Source organism: Limanda limanda, chromosome 8, assembly GCF_963576545.1.
Source record: "Limanda limanda chromosome 8, fLimLim1.1, whole genome shotgun sequence".
NCBI classification, from domain to species: domain Eukaryota; kingdom Metazoa; phylum Chordata; class Actinopteri; order Pleuronectiformes; family Pleuronectidae; genus Limanda; species Limanda limanda.
The window spans coordinates 25,818,371-25,835,375 of NC_083643.1; the positions used below are offsets into that span (position 1 = coordinate 25,818,371).

A 17,005-nucleotide genomic window follows, 5' to 3' on the forward strand; every position below is an offset into this window, starting at 1 on the left:
GTGGCAATGTGTTCTCCATCCGATCACCACGCCTCTCCTCCAGTCAACGTGGGGATTGTGGAGCTGTAACCAGGGCTGACCCAGAACCAGGGGAGAATGAGGAGAGGAGATCACCAGGAATTGGATGATCTCCCGGTGATTACCTGATGCCACCAAGGTGAGGGGTTTAGTTTGATGAGTTATCCGAGCCAGGTGACGACCATCCAGGGCACTCACCTCTCTAGGTTGAGGGAGGGGAATAAGAGGAATGTTGCTCTGAGAGACCAGGTCCGTGTCAATGAAGTTCTCATCCGAACCGGAATCCAAAAGAGCCTTGAGGGGAAGTGACAACTCATTAGTCAATAGTCTTGCCTCTAATAATGTTCTGGAGGGAGTTAGAGACGTGGAGGACTGAGTGTGGCTCACTAGGATTCCCCCCTCCCCTAGTGAGCCCCCTCGTTTGACCGTTGGCGGCAGGAGGAGAGAGTGTGGCCGGGCTGACCACAGTACAGGCAAAGCCGCTCCCGGAAACGCCGCTCTCTCTCAATAGCCGTGAGCCGGGCCCTCCCAACCTGCATGGGCTCCTCCGTGGCCTCCCTGGAGGAGGAGCTGGAAGCAGGATATGGTGGAGGTGAACTGAATAAGGTGCGGGGTAGTGAAGCTGGGGTCTGCTGGCGCCCTGCTCGCTCTCGCTTTCTCTCTCTAAGGCGGTTATCTAGTCTGATGGCTAGAGAAATTAAATCATCAAGGGATTCAGAGTCATTTTTAGCTGCTAACTCATCTTTAATGTTATCCCCTAGACCGTGCGAAAACATACTCTGCAGCGCGAGCGAATCCCAACCGCTCTCCGCAGCGAGAATGCGAAACTCCACAGCGTAATCCGCCACCGAGCGTGTCCCCTGTCGGAGCGAAAGCAAGCGATTGGCTGCCTCCTTGCCCCGAACTGGGTGGTCAAAAACCTTTTTCATTTCTGCTTGAAGCTGATCAAATGCAAAATTTAATCGTGAGTCTCGATCCCACAGCGCCGTGGCCCACTGCGCAGCCCGACCCGAGAGGAGACTCACAACAAAAGCTATCTTAACACGGTCATTACTATACATACGGGGCTGATTATCAAACACAAGAGAGCACTGGAGCAGAAAGCGCCGACAAGACCCCAACTCACCGGAGTAACGTTCTGGTGTGGGGATGTGAGGATCCCGGGTGGAAACCCCCGGAGGTTCCGAATGCGTCGGGGCTGATGGTTCCCCCGAGACACGGCCGGAGGAGGGATTAAGCTGCTCGTTAAGCTGCGTCAGCAGGACTCCAACGGCGTTCACAGAGGCTACCAGCCCGTTGAGCGTCTGGTCGTGTTGTCCGAGCAGGCTCCCTTGCATTGTGATGGCGTGGCGAAGCTCCTTCGACTCTGTGGGGTCCATGGTTTGTTGGCCAGTTCGTTCTGTGACGACTGAGGTCTCGAGCGGGACCCCAGAGCAGAGTCAAAACAGAGCCAGAGAGGGTGGTGCGTTCAAGGAAGTTTATTGATGTAGGAGAGAACAGATAGGCAGGTCCGCGGACTCTCCGGGAGGTCTTCTGCGGAGGGGTAGACCGGTCGGCTGAGAACTCCGTGAGGACTTCAGCGTGGAGGTAGACAGGTCGGCTGAGAACTCCGTGAGGACTTCAGCGTGGAGGTAGACAGGTCGGCTGAGATCTCCGTGAGGTCGTCAGCGTGGATGTAGACGCGAGGGTCCAAGGTTTCAATCCTGGTGAACAGAGGGAAGACACGGGAGTGAGCACAAGGGGTCTCATCCAGAGACAGGTTACGGAGCCGAGAACGAGTATCCACCACTGTAGCAACGGGAACGAACTGGCGATGACTCGCAGCACAGCCAGGGCAGATAAAGCCCGGAGATGATCAGTGCAGGTGCGCCTGGAGAGCCGGGTCATCACCGATATGTGCTGCACCTGCGGGAAAAGGGAAACAAGAAGGGGAGGGGCACTGGAGGCACAGAGGAACTGTGACACTACCACCTCGAAGGCTCGAAAAAAAATTTATGAAAATGGCTGAAAGCATCGATAGATTGACTGAAATTCTTATCCAAATAGTGGAGGATTCCTTTTCAATATGTCAGGAAAGCAAACGTAAAGTCAGAGAATAACATTAAGACACATTTTATTATCCCACACACATGCACAAGCACACTTATGCAAGGGGAAATTTAACCTCTACTTTTAACCCATCTGGTGCAGGACACACAGAGCAGTGTGCAGCCGTGTACGGCGCCCGGGGAGCAGATGTTAGGGGAGTAAGGTGCCTTGCTCAGGGGCACTAGACAGGGTAGGGAGAATCCTCTTGGAGTTTTGGACAGATCAATCCAGGTTCGTCTTTTGTTGTTTCTACGTGGAGTCGAACCAGAGACCTTTTCTGCCCATGGTCCAAGTTTCTGCCACTAGTCCACCGCCTCTCCTATAAGGAAAGAAAAGAAAGAATAAATGAGAATGAAGCAAACGGAGGGCAGACATTTGTTGAAAGATTTCTTTCCCAGGAAGGGTTTGTTAATGTATGACCTACCTGGTTGACCCAGGTAAGTCCCAGAGGTGCTCCGCTTGGACCCATAACTACTTTGTACCCATGTAGCTCAGGCATAGCCCATCTAGGGACCACATACACACAGTGACTGGGTAACCCGGGCACAGGGACATAAATTATCACACTACACACTTTTCACGGGTCCCAAATCAAACATGTTGCCTCCAGCACATCTACTCGTGTGGATCATGGATTAGCATGTTGATTCCCTTGTCATCTCTGAGTATTTAGAACAGTTTTGATTAACCAAAATGAAAGTCACATCTTTTTTGCTCTTATTTTTGAGAAGAAAAATAAAGTCACACAAATTGTACAGCAATGATTACAAAAGTAAGAATAATAAAGCACAGATGTATTGGGGAGATGAGGGTTCTGGCAGGCGAAGAACAAATAGTTAATGCAGGTTTACAGGAATAAGTAAGATGCTGATGAGACTTGCAGTGGTTATTTTATTATTTAATTAATGTAATGAATGTGCAGTATGTCAGTCAGATAACATTTAAAAGAGGATGATGACAGATTCATAAACAGATCTCCACAGCAAATGTATTCTGTAGTTATTTATCAACTAAAAACTGCGACATTTCTTAAATGAAATTATCAGAAAAATCTGAAGCAGGAAAAACATACATTGGTAAATCATAACAGTTGGGTGCATCTTTCACACGACATGGCGCTCATGTTATCAATAAGCATACTTTTCCCTTGAATATTTCTGATTTTGCTATGCAAATCAACATGTGATTTGGTTTGAACACATATGAATTAACAATGTGACGATGTGAACATTAAGTAAAGCTTCTGACCTCTAGGTGAATGATATTATGCACCAGGCTGCTGTCTGGCTGATTAGATAACTGCATGATTAAGCAGGTGTATCAGTATTCCTGACAAAGTGCTTGATGAGTGTGTTTTCTAAAAGTTGTTCATCTTTTGTACTAATGACTTAGTCAAGAAGGTTTCATGCCAATCTGAGCCATGAATGTGCTTCACCTGTGAGACATATAAAATTGTCTTTGGGTAACAATTAAAGGGATTTTTACATCCATAACCTAAGACTAAAATAATTTATCTCACTTAGCAACTCCATTTCTTTTAGTTATCAACTTCATCACAGGTGGGAAAAAATAGTTGGAACAGGGTTTCTGCCAGCATACAGATTCTTCCTCAGAAAGAGCAGCATCTTCCTCCAGGCGTCTTCCTGAGCATGAGAGTGTGCCACCTTCTCTCCGCCCCACAAGCATGTTGCTGTAAAGACAAAAGGCAACTCTTAAAACACCAGTTGATATCTTTTATCATTAACAGTTTGTCAGTCTGAAGGTGTACCCACACTTATGACGTGAGGCGGCGAACATAAAGTTGCTGGCTCTGGTGTGCGGCGTGAATGGAGGTTCAATAATGTGACCAGTGTTTGGGTAAGACAGGACAGTCAGCAGGTGGCTGTTCCCTGCTCCCTCCATCATCTCTTTGATCTGGAAGTACAAATCTCATATTTGTAAGATGGTTTCAGGATGCATTTGATTTTATTTATCAATGGAAAATCCTTGAATTTCATTGATATATTAGCAGTTTCTTTTTTAGAAAATGTTTTTTTGAGTTTTGCAACATTGCATTGTTTGTGTAGATCCTAACCCTCCTGCTGAATAGAAAAGAAAAATGATATATATAGAAAAATAAAAAGGCAATAAAGCATGATTAAATGATCTTATAGATGACCAGTTAGAGACTGTTAATTCTGGAAATTGATTTTGTAAGAACTTTGTTAACTGAAAGTAGCGAAATACGTTGGATGTTGGTATGTTAAATGTGTCAGCAATGCTTTCTAACCTGATTACAGTTCTTTAATCTTACATAATTTATTCACACAGAATGTAGTAAACTCACGTCCATTGCAGACTCGTAAGCTGGCCAGTTCTGATCATCCTCACCTACAACCAGCAACAGAGGACACTGGAGTCGTCCCACCTGCTCAGAGACAAACAGTAGCAGTATTGAATTTGAGATTCCTTCACTTGTTGCTGCTTCACATCACCTGGTGAATCATTTAACTGAACAGTCACTGGCTATAAACCACAGACAGCTCCTCAGCCGGGAGACGGCGCACATGCAGCCCGGTCACAGCGCCACCAAGTCCGGGGCAGACACCAGGGAGCCATACACAGCGCCACTAAGTCCACTTACAGTGTTAATGTGGCTCTTTTTTTACATGTTTGGGCCGTGAACATTTTATTTTTATAGTAATTTACTGCTCCTCTGTGTCTCTATCATTCGTGCTGTTGCACTGCTCAGACTGCGTCAAACCAAACAGAGACGCTCCATGCCACCTCCTCCAGCTCCAGACTTTTACTAAGTTAGTAAGTGTATTGTGTTTAACTTGTGTCTGATCACACTGTTTGTTTGTGAGTATGTGTGTGTGTGTGTGTGTGTGTGTGTGTGTGTGTGTGTGTGTGTGAGAGAGAGAGAGAGGAAAAGAGCGAGCGAAGGGGAACTCTTATTGATAAAATAATCAATCATTATGTGATGATCAGTGTTGATATTGTGGCGACAAACAAATTAACCTTTCAACTGTAGAGAGAGAGAGAGAGAGAGAGAGAGAGAGAGAGAGAGAGAGAGAGACTGAATGATCTGAATGTCTTTCATTTATCATCTAGAGCAGCTGGGCTCCATTTTATTTTTGGCGCAGGGATCATCATTATCTACATAACATGAGCTTGCACATCGTTAAAACAACAATTAAGATATTATCTTAGACGATATATATCGCACAACCCTACTTCCAGGATTATTTTTTTACAGAGATAAGGGAGCCGAATCATAAAATGGCTTTTCACAGGTGGCAAAGAACTGTTCTCCAATAAAATGTTAAAAAATATGCTTAAAATACCATTTGACAATTTTTTCCTGTGTTCTTATCATGAAGATATGTTTTGTTTTAACCCTTGATTTGGTTGAAACAAATGACTCCATGAGGGAAAGCACATAATGCAAACTTATGAACTACAACTACAGCTGACTGCAACTGCAAATGAACATTTATTTTTGTTTTATTATTTTTGACATGAAAACGCAATTACAAAACTCAACATCAAGGGAATCAGACAGAGACACTGGTGGTACTCACGTCTGCTTTGAATGAGGTGTCAGTAGTAATGGGCAGCAGCAGGTCTCGGAAGATTATCTGGTTCTCCTCATTGACACGAGTCTTCCCAGTGTTTCTGATTGGACCCAAAAGAGAGATTTGTTTTGTAGATGTTTTAAATTAAACAATTGAAAGATATATATTTCTTCAACAAAAGTCAACTGAGACAAAAGTACAGCATAGCTCTCAGTGTTGGAGGGATACTGGAGGAGAAGCTTAGTTTGCCTGGGGTGTAAATTATGAAGTCGGGGGGCTAAAATATTAAGAGAGTTTTAGTAGATCGAGCCTATGTTTTTAAATACTGGGAGAATGAGTGTTTTTTTTGATAGTTTGGTCTTTGTAAATTGGATTTTTTTATCTCCCCACAGTCTCAAGTGTTTGCTCATTGTGGGAACAGGTTGGTTTCTCTCTAATCCCTCAGCCTTACTTACACGTTTCTTGAGATATTGTGATTTGGTTCAATACAAATAAAATTGGATTGAATTGTATTAAATAGAGAAGGACACAATTGGTGGAGGTCTTCAGTAATCCAGTTATCGGTTTTCCTTTTTCCTAACAGTTTGGCTTTTCCTTTGGTAATTTAGGGGGATGAGCTGGGTGCGATGGCCCGTTGCGTGGCTGGCTCAGTAACTTATCAAACTTTTATTTCCTTTGGCTGGGAACACCAACCCTTTTTAATTCTTGATCTCTTTTTGATTACTTACTCCTCAACAAAATCCATAATTTGCTCCAAAGATCCATCAACTGGCTGCACATGACTCCCACTGATACACACCGCACAACTGAGCTGGGAGACACACAGACACAATTCATATTATTTGTAAATATTAGTATGTGTTTGCAAATATTTACATAGGATCAGCTAAGAAAGTCTTTTGGGAACAAGTTTCAACAAGAGACAATAAAGACCCTTATCTTCCCATGCTAAAGAAAGAGAAACAAATCAATTTCTGCCTCACAGGGAACTGGGGAACACTCAGAGACACTGAGCTGCGAAGCTAGTCCCTTTGGGTCAGTTTATTTGTATTTGTTCATCTGTGTGTTTTGGTTTTAACAAAAGAAAACCTGAATAGTTTGTCTCTGGCTGCTGTGACGAGAGCCCTGTGGCATGGTCAACTGCCACATCCAGTCTTCCAGATCTGTTCCAATATTTAATGGGACAAGTTAACACATACTAGCTATTAATGTTCAGCATGGCTCAACCAAAAGTCCAAGGACATTTGTATCTACACTATTACGCTAACACCGAAAATCCAGTCTTTTACCATTATCCCAATGGGAAATGTTCGCTGGTCATACACGTTAAGAGTGTTATAATGAGGCAAGTACATTGCTGCACTAACACACGACAGTTTCACAATGACCCAAAAGTATTTTTACAACATAGTTTCATTTATCTTGCCTTAGTTTGACAGTGATCTGAATGTTCTCATAATAACATTAACATCTCTAAGTGATTTGCATCGTTGCTTCATTGTCAAGCGATGTGTAGAACTCTTTGCTCTCTCCCTTTCTCTCTCTCTCTCTCTCACAAAACAAATTGACCTGTCTGTCATAGTCAGGGATATTCTGAGGCTGCTGACGGTCAACTGTGAAACATATATTTTACCAGTTTTTAACCATCCTCCATCCTAGCATGCCAGCAGACAGACCTCGGCAAAACACTTGACCAGTCTTCTGTCAAAGATAAAATCTACTTCTGTGGCGAACAATGCTTGTCTTACCTTAAAAACATCAGAATAAACAGCCATTTTGAAGGTGATAGCGCAGCCTAAGGAAAGTCCCACCATGGCGATCCTGCTGCCAAGGACCTGAGGATGCTGCTGCAGGACATTGTAGGCCGACTGCAGCAGTAAAGCACAGTTGTAAAATTAGCATGGTTTCTTATAAATCACATATTCATATCACAGAATTTATGACGGTTGAACAAATTAAAATCAAAAATATTATTGTGATGAAGCCAGGCAGTAAACATAGTTAACAGTCTTTATGCACTGACATTAAGCAATCACTCAGATTTTAATGATCAGAATAAAAGCAATAGAGGCTGGAGCACCATGTGTCATTTTGACCTTTTCAGTACAATCATAATGAAAGGAAAGGTGGGACCCTAAGTTAACAGGGCCCTAATATGGGAGGAATGTAGGATTGAAAATTGGACAACGCATAAGAATAATTCTTATGTCAGAAAATAATGTAACTTACTTGCATAAAATGATTAAATCTGTGTGCATTTGAGCAAACATTCACATGGATAGCAAATTAGCATGTTCAGTCCGATCTTATTGTTCAATATCATTTATTTTCTGAATGCTGTTAAAGGGGACCTATTATGCTTTTTCAGTCTTTCTCTGTCCTTTAGTGGATTATGTTTTTTGTGAATGTATACAGAGTGCATGGTTCACTGCCGTGAGTTTCTTTGCTGCTGCAGCACTTAACAGAATAAAGAAACTAATGCGTACATTGAACATTGGAGCCTGTAAACCTTTTCAAGTAGTACCCCCCAAAAAGTTACCAGAATCTGAACTGCTTTCCCTTCCTGAGCTGGTTTGCCAGAACTTCCTTGAGGCCAACCTAACGTCCTTCTCCATTGCCTCCCTGAACTCCTCCCACTCATCCCCACACCCAAGCCGCTGCTTCTGTGGTCTTGGCTGATAAAGGAGGGCCTTCACCACTGCTGTCCAATAGCAGGTTATTGGGTAGCCACCTTGATCTGGATAGAGGGCATGAGCATGCCCACTATGATACCTCCTTTGGGATGCATAAAAAAGTCTTCCAGAGGTGCGAGTTGAAGACCCGACTGACAGTGGCCTTTGTCAGATGTTGTTGATGCACCCAAACAATACGTTTAAAGGGATCAAAAATGATAATTTACTGATTATCTACTCACTCCTATGCCGGTGGAGGGGTGGGTGAAGTGTTTGAATGGACATCAACGGACATTTAGGTTTTAAAACACAGTGTAAGGGGAAGAAAAGTCCGTAATATCTTCAGTTGTATTGGATTCGGCTGTTTACCGCTGAAACTCCAGCAGTGTTTTGTTGATTCAAACACTTCACCCACCCCCCTGTCTGCATAGGGGTGAGTAGATAATGAGTGAATTTTCATTTTTGGGTGAATTATTCCTTTAAGGTTTCCAGGTCATCTGATCCAACTCACCACCAGTTGGTGATTTCTTAATTGCTTTGCTCCTCTCTTCACCCGAGTCTCCCGAACACACAGCCTCAGCTCTGATGATACGACCACAAATTCGATCACAGAACGTTGGCCTAAGGTGTTGTAATCACCTTGTGAGACTAGCAAAGAAGTCCAAGGACGTAGAAGAAGACATTTTCAACTTGGTCCTGAAGACGCACTGCCTCGCCCCCACATACTGCTACAGAGCGCAAGTCACATGTTTATTCAATTTGTATTACTGAAGATATTATGTATCCAAATCGCACCAAATTCGACATTGCTCTTCCCTGGGCCATTAACAATACACATACCATGTGTGAAGCTGATGAGATTAATGATTCGCAAGATTTGTGCTCCACATACAGAGACAGACAGAGAGAATGACAGAGACATTTGTGCAATTAGTGGGTAAATGGTATTGTTGGACACGCAGACAATCGGGTTTACCTCAAAGTACTTGTTGTCCACGAAATTCCCAGTTTCAATGGAGACTTTATTTGTCAGGTAGTCAAGAGCAAGGGAGGCAAAGCCATGGCAGGCAAACAGCGCTGAGCGGTACTCCAGCAACATCCCTCCACTCCCCAACAGGTCCAAGATACCAGGGAAAGGTCCAGGTCCTTCAGATGATTCAAAACACCCAAAAAGAGTCAATATACATTAAAATTACTTTATAGATTTCTGAGGTTCGTACTTCTCTGGCCTTTATTAGATGTATGTATTTTGATGATTTGATTAAAGCAATAGTACCAGCAAGTAAGTCACTACTTATTGAAGTTGAACCTTGATGCTCCCCATAAGGCATTGGACAAACATTTGGTTTGTCTGCATCTTTCAGTATGAATGGTTAAACATTGTCAGTTCTGCCATCTGTCACAACTAAAAATATCCTACAAACATAAACAAACCATATAGACATTAACAGACATATTTACGGATGCAAAATATTGTCTACAAAATCAGAGATGATATAATTTATGTTAATATCAGACACATCTACACCCACCAAACATCACACCACCTTATTTAAGCAGGAGCGCACAATGTAATATGGATGTTAGGCAGTGGATACAACCATAAAACGGCCTTTGGTATTTATTGAGGGTATGCTTTAACGGTAGGAGTGCTTTAATGTCCGGACCCCATTTAGTGGACATCCTTCGGAGTTCGGAGTCTGAAAACAGTGAAGGTCTGTTCTTTTTTGCACTGGGGTCCGTGATGAAAAACATTCTGTTTAACCTGACAATAAACCCTGACTTGAATCTGTCTCAAACATGCATCAGGATAACAGCAGGTCCGTAATGCTCATCCCTAGGTCTCTTCCTCTTCTCCTTCAATACAGGTACCCTTATGCTGAGGACATCCTCTGGTACTCAGGTGGAGGCAAACATCCTAGTAAAACTGAACTCGCATTACTTAAGGGGAAAGTAGGACCGGTCTATTGCCATTGACAGCTGTCGTGATGTCAAATCAGACCCTGGATGATGAACTGTAATTCTCCTCGATCATCTCTGCAGCTGCCAGCTCCTTTAGCTGAATCTCCTCTTCTACTTTCCCTACACTGGTTCCCTACTGCAGCAAGTGATGCAAGTGTAACCCAGGTTAAAAGAAACATGATTTAGTACAACACTAAATAAGTGAATAAATAGTTGAATAAATAGTATTAAGATACCTGAGTTAAGTTTATATTAGTTATAAAATCCATGATTTAATCTGATTAAAATGTTTAACAGATTACAATGAATATCAAAGTAACTAGGGCTACATTGTAGCACTAACGGGCCCGAGCACACGCGCGTTTCAAGTCTGTCGCGGTCGGGGAAAAGACAGCGTTCAATGACCAAGCGCTCGTCTCCGCGTTGCATGGGTTTTTTTGCACTGCGGCAAGGATAAACGCTTCACTTCCTGTAGCCAGCAGGTGGCGCTGTGATTTTAAGTCATGGTGTCTTTGCAGATGTCATCAGGTCGCGACTCTTGTCTTACATGCTTAGTTTGGACTTGATTGAACCAAATATGCCTGAGATACAGAAGCTCGTGTTTCGATGGCGTGTAATCAAACTTTGACGCCAGGCTACGGTCACAAGGAAAGACGAAATGTTAAAATTCCAATAACTTTAGATCTCCATCTTGTTGTGAAGACACTCATCTTAATTTTAAGTTGATCTGATGAAAGCCCTACGACAAGTATGTCAAAGTAAATATGCTGAATATGGCCAAAATGGCCACCAAATCCAAAATGGCGGGCTTCCTGTTTACTCTAGCATATCTATCCAAGAGACTTATTTCTTTGTCAGGAAAAGACAGATGTCCCCGTCGATTTTCGTAGCTGTAGGCCAATCATAGTGCCAGGGCTGCCCTTTAGGGGGCGCTAGTCAGTTATTTTGCCACGCCCATTCCTTAAACCCATCTGACAGCTTTCAGGGGGGGGCTGTTGACACACACATGTAGTTTGAGGGAGATTGAACCTTGAACACTTAAGTTAAAGCAATTTCGTGTGTCATGGCGAGTTGATGAACTGTGATGCCACGCCATTAATATGGCGTTTGACGAAAAGTCACAGTAATCTTATATCTTCATTATCAATCCCTTGAGACCCATTTGCCACAGTTTGACATGGTTGCGCAAAGTGGATGAGGAGAAATACTTCCAGGTGTAAGACGTACAAAAAACAAGACATTTCCTGCTGCCACCAGGGGGCGCTGTGCTTTTAAGTCACGATTTCTGTGTTTATGTCTTTAGGTCGCGACTCTTGTCTTATGTGTCGAGTTTGGACTCGATTAGACCAAATATGTCCGAGATACAGACGCCCGTGTTTTGATGGCGTTTAATCAAACTTTGACGCCAGGCCACGGTCACACGCTCTGGTGAAAAGTTGATCTTTTGATAACTTTAGATCTCCATCTTGTTGTGATGACACTCGTCTAAATTTTAAGTTGATCCGATGAAAGCTCTACGACAAGTACATCAAAGTAAATATGTGGAATATGGCAAAAATGGCCACTAAATCCAAAATAGCGGACTTCCTGTTGCGTTTTTCATAATGCTCCAAGAGGCTTTCTTGTGCGTCTGGTCATGATACACAATTGTCTTTATTTTCGTGAGGATCGGTTAAAGCTATCTGAGGGGGCTTTCCGTAGGTGGCGCTGTTGAGCTATTTTGCCACGCCCATTTCAAATTACTCCAGAATACGTCAATTTCCACCACTCTCTAATTTACTGCAAACTTTAGAAAGTTTTTGAGCATGGGAAAGCCCTCAAAAAGCCCTTTCACCACGCTCAGAATAATCCTTTCAATTTCAATAGGGCCTCCCACCGGAGGTGCTCGGGCCCTAATAATACAATACTTCTGCATATTATAAGGGCCCGAGCACCTCCGGTGGGAGGCCCTATTGAAATTGAAAGGATAAATAGCTCAACAGCGCCACCTACGGAAAGCCCCCTCAGTTAGCTTTAACCGATCCTCACAAAAATAAAGACAATTGTGTATCATGACCAGACGCACAAGAAAGCCTCTTGGAGCATTATGAAAAACTCAACAGGAAGTCCGCCATTTTGGATTTAGTAGCCATTTTTGTAATATTCCACATTTTTACTTTGATGTACTTGTCGTAGAGCTTTCATCGGATCAACTTAAAATTTAGACGAGTGTCATCACAACAATATGGAGATCCAAAGTTATCAAAAGATCAACATTTTATCAGAGCGTGTAACCGTGGCGTTGCGTCAAAGTGTGATTAAACGCCATCAAAACACGGGCGTCTGTATCTCGGACATATTTGGTCCAATCGAGTCCAAACTACACACATTAGACAAGAGTCGCGACCTGAAGACATCAACACAGAAATCGTGACTTAAAATTACAGCGCCCCCTGGTGGCAGCAGGAAATGTCTTGTTTTTTGTACGTCTTACACTTAGAAGTATTTCTCCTCATCCACTTTGCGCAACCATGTCAAACTGTGGCAAATGGGTCTCAAGGCATTGATAATGAAGATATAAGATTACTGTGACTTTTCATCAAACGCCATATTAATGGCTTGGCATCAAAGTTCATCAACTCGCCATGACACACGAAATCGCTGTAACTTCAATGTTCATGGGTCCATCTCCCTCAAACTACATGTGTGTGTAAACAGCCCCCCCCCCCGAAGACTGTCAGATGGGTTTAAGGAATGGGCGTGGCAGAATAACTGACTAGCGCCCCCTAAAGAGCAGCCCTGGCACTATGATTGGCCTACAGCTACGAAAATCGACGGGGACATGTGTCTTTACATGACAAAGAAATAAGTCTCTTGGATAGATATGCTAGAGTAAACAGGAAGCCCGCCATTTTAGATTTGGTGGCCATTTTGGCCATATTCACTATATTTACTTTGACATACTTGTCGTAGGGCTTTCATTAGATCAACTTAAAATTTAGATGAGTGTCTTCACAACAAGATGGAGATCTAAAGTTATTGGAATTTTAACATTTCGTCAGACCATGTGACCGTGGCCTGGCGTCAAAGTTTGATTACACGCCATCGAAACACGAGCTACAGTATCTCAGGCATATTTGGTTCAATCAAGTCCAAACTACACATGTAAGACAAGAGTCGCGACCTGAAGACATCTGCGAAGACACCGCGACTTAAAATCACAGCGCCACCTGCTGGCTACAGGAAGTGAAGCGTTTATCCTTGCCACAGCGCGCAAACGCATGCAACGCAGAGACGAGCGCTTGCTCATCCAACGCTGTCTCTTCCCCGACCGCAACAGACTTGAAACGTGCGTGTGCTCGGGCCCGTTAGTGCTACAACGTAGCCCTAGTTCGTTTTGAAAGTTATATAAAGTGCACTGCTGCTTTAAGAGAGCACAGTTGCAAGAGCCAATCAGAAACGAGTTAGATTCTCCTGCACCGGTGAACGGAAGGTGGAAGAGAGAGAGAAAAGAGAAAAGACTCAACCAGTGAGCTAAACTAATTGAAAAAACTGGATTTGTTTTGTGTTAAACTTTTATTTTATTTCTGAAAGTGTTTTGAGTTGTTTTCTGTCCATGTCGATGGACTGTGGTTTTGTTTGACATTTGAAAAGTTACTGAGAGTCACTGAGAGAACACGTGGAGCTGAGCATCCATGTGGCAGCATCCGAGCTAACGTCCTAGCTCCACACATGCAGAGGAATAGATGGCGAGCTTCCCAGCGAGTAACCACACCTTCCCAGCGAGTAACCACCCTGAACGGAGTCCTGTTTCCATCGGAGGAGAGCACCTGTTTTCTTCACGAGCATCCATCCAGTCCAGCTGATGGTAGGACTGACAGGAACCTTCATTACTTCAACTAGAAGTGCACGTGGACATTTCGTGGTAAGAGTGAACATCTCAGATCTACAGACTGTTTCTACCTCAAGTGGAATATACAAACTGCACAACGTGGTCTTAAGAAAGAACTTGTAACAAGTCAGTTACCACACACTGAACTGGATTAACATCATTACATTCACAGTATGTTTAGAATGTGTTCTTTTGACATTTGAATGTGGTACTTGATATTGATTGTATTTTCCCTGTGTATGTAGGTTAAGCATATGGATGTGCTGTGCTAATGCTATTCAGCAACTCACTGGTTTAGCTGAGGTATAACACAGGAAAATCAAACTAGATGTTTAAATAGGCCCGATTCAAAATAAATTGAGAACTTAATATAACTTGTTAGAATTCTGTTGTAGTGATATAACAGATAACTCAAATAGAAACTAAACAATAATATTAAGTTACAGTTTAAAAACCTATTTAAACAGGAGTCGAAATAGAATTGATAAAACCAAAAATAGGAAACGGTAAATCTTTTCTTGGATTGAACTTGAATTTAATTAATTTGAAGATTTGTATGTAACGTGTGTTATTTGTTAAATGTGTTATATGGTGCCCTTTTGTTGTTCTATCTAAAACTACTCTCTTTTCTATTCTTATATAAAAGCCGGCATTTCAACTTACACTATTGTCTGTGGTGTGTTCACTATATTTATTATTTCCATTGTTTAAACTATTTTACTGCTCCAACGAACCTAGGAACTGGTCCTGTTAACTTAACTGCAACTAGTAGTAGTCTACATAGCCTTAGCTACATAGACACCTCCCTCACACCACCAGACTCTAATCTTATCTTACCTGGGGGCAGAAAAAGAGTTGCAGATAGTCCATCTTCTGTGATTGGGATCCTGCGGATGCCAGGTGCCATGTGCCAGCGCTCCACCAACACAGACGCCAGCGACACTAGATCCACGAACCCCTCAGTCTGGTGATCCTGGTACACTGAGATTGTGACTTCCATGGGAGTCTGGACGTTCAACTTCCTGATCCTGAAAGATGATGGGAGAGTGTTTGATACCAATAACTGATTGTGATTGGCATTATGTAAGTAGTTCTGGCCTGGTTGCGTACATGAGTCCAGGTTTGCTGCCTGGAACTGGTGTGAGGCTCCACAATAGACCCATTGGTTCAACCCCCAAATATGTCCCACCAAGACTGAGATCCTCTGAAACTGGAAGTAAAGAGTGTGAAAAAAAAGTTTATTCTCTATTTGCAATTCCAGCATTTCATTAAATGTTGGAATTTAATTTAATTAAATGTTTAATAAAATCAGACACTTGAGAATAATTTTCTTAATTGTCTATGTCTATGTCTTGAAGAATGTACCGTTCACAGTCCCAGTGGCATCAGCAGTGTAGTGACCAAACGCCTCCCATTTGAATTTATCTTCACACTGGTGGAAGGCATGGACAGTCAGCTGGAAACCAGGTGGGGCATTCTGGATGAGGACAATGAACTTCTCATCCATTTGTCCTCTGGACGGTTGGACCGACAGACTCACGCAACATTGTTTCCTGTCCATGGTGAACTGGTACAATACACAAGTTAAAATAATTATACTACAATATTGTACTTTTTGTTAATTAATCATTTCATTTTAAAAATCTATATGCCAAAACGGCATCAGAATGCGTATCATTTATGAGTTACTAGTGTCTCAGCAACCCCCCTCCATTTCAATCCCCACTACAATGGACTATTCCGTGATTCAGGGCGTAAACACAAACTAACAAGCAGTATTGAGCCATTTCACACTTAAAAAGAACAAGTTCAAAGTTCAGTTCATACAGATGATAATGAACTAACGAAAGTCATGAAAAAAAAGAAAACAGAGACCAAGAGAAATGGTGATCATTTTTAAAAGTATATTTTGTTATTATTTCTGTAACTCCATAATTGATCTCCTATTGTCTTGTGTCTTATTTTCTCACTTAATTAAGACAATTTATATAAGGCAGAGGCCCATCATCAACATCAATCAGATATCCTGCTGAAAAGATAACCAAGGTAATAGACAATATGGTACATAGGGTAGAAGTCACAAGTAGGACTTTCTTCGATAAATAAGGGTTCAAAAAGGTGGCCAACGGCTGTAGAGGCCCCCACACCTGTGTTGCCCTTGGGCCCCCAAATTGCTAAATCCGCCACTGGCTGTGTGCTGTGGGTCAGTAGAGGCATATGAACGGATTCTAATGTGGCCAAGCAGCGTATAGCCTTCATGTAGAAAGTATCTGAATCACTGCAAACATCTGAGTGTCTGAGCTCAAAGTCCTCAAAATGAGTCACATGCATAAACTACTACTGTATCAACACAGTGACAACACACTGTCGAGCTGTTCTACTGTATGTTATGACCCTGCCTAGGAGGTAAAACAGTTGCAACATGATACAAGAGTTTCCCCCCCTCCTTCCACTCTCCCAAGAACCAGCCACAAACAATTAGCAGCCCGTTAGTGTTTATTGACACCTTTTCCTTCAGGGTGGGCTAGTAGCAAAACAAAAAACAACCCAAAGGCGAAACAACCTAAACTTCCCCACTCAAAATTAAGGAAAACAAAAGACAGGTTACTGACCTAACTCCTCAAGCAAGCAAAACAGGAGAAAACATGGATTAAAAAAAAAAGGCTACCCACCCCTACCATGAACGGGCTGGTACAAAAGATCAGTTTACAAAGTGCTGCACAAGGGGAGTCCAGCTGGAGGTCCGGCTGGCAGTGGCAAGGAGAGAGACCGCAGGAGCTGTGGGAAGCCATCCTCTTATCCTTCCAGCTTGGGCTGGAACCAATCAGCTCCCTGTA

At 42.8% G+C, this 17,005-nt stretch overlaps 2 protein-coding genes across 2 annotated transcripts in view; both read right to left on the reverse strand.

The window, feature by feature from the left end:
- LOC133008834 (peroxisomal succinyl-coenzyme A thioesterase-like) overlaps positions 1 to 15,573 on the reverse strand; it is a 42,328-nt gene extending 26,755 nt beyond the window's left edge. Inside the window, exon 1 of the mRNA XM_061076168.1 lies at positions 15,534 to 15,573. The gene's annotated coding sequence lies outside the window, so the exon portion shown is untranslated. The remainder of the gene's footprint in view (positions 1 to 15,533) is intronic.
- LOC133009745 (peroxisomal succinyl-coenzyme A thioesterase-like) lies at positions 1,487 to 15,729 on the reverse strand. Its single transcript, XM_061077279.1, has 14 exons — positions 15,534 to 15,729; positions 15,279 to 15,378; positions 15,006 to 15,196; positions 9,312 to 9,481; positions 7,412 to 7,531; positions 5,864 to 5,940; positions 5,670 to 5,763; positions 4,433 to 4,513; positions 3,879 to 4,020; positions 3,706 to 3,796; positions 2,531 to 2,612; positions 1,805 to 1,923; positions 1,656 to 1,721; positions 1,487 to 1,592 (listed from the first exon to the last, which is right to left on the reverse strand). Exons 1-14 carry the CDS (start codon positions 15,727 to 15,729, stop codon positions 1,487 to 1,489), a joined length of 1,635 nt encoding a protein of 544 aa, XP_060933262.1.
- Positions 15,730 to 17,005: the final 1,276 nt, after the last annotated feature.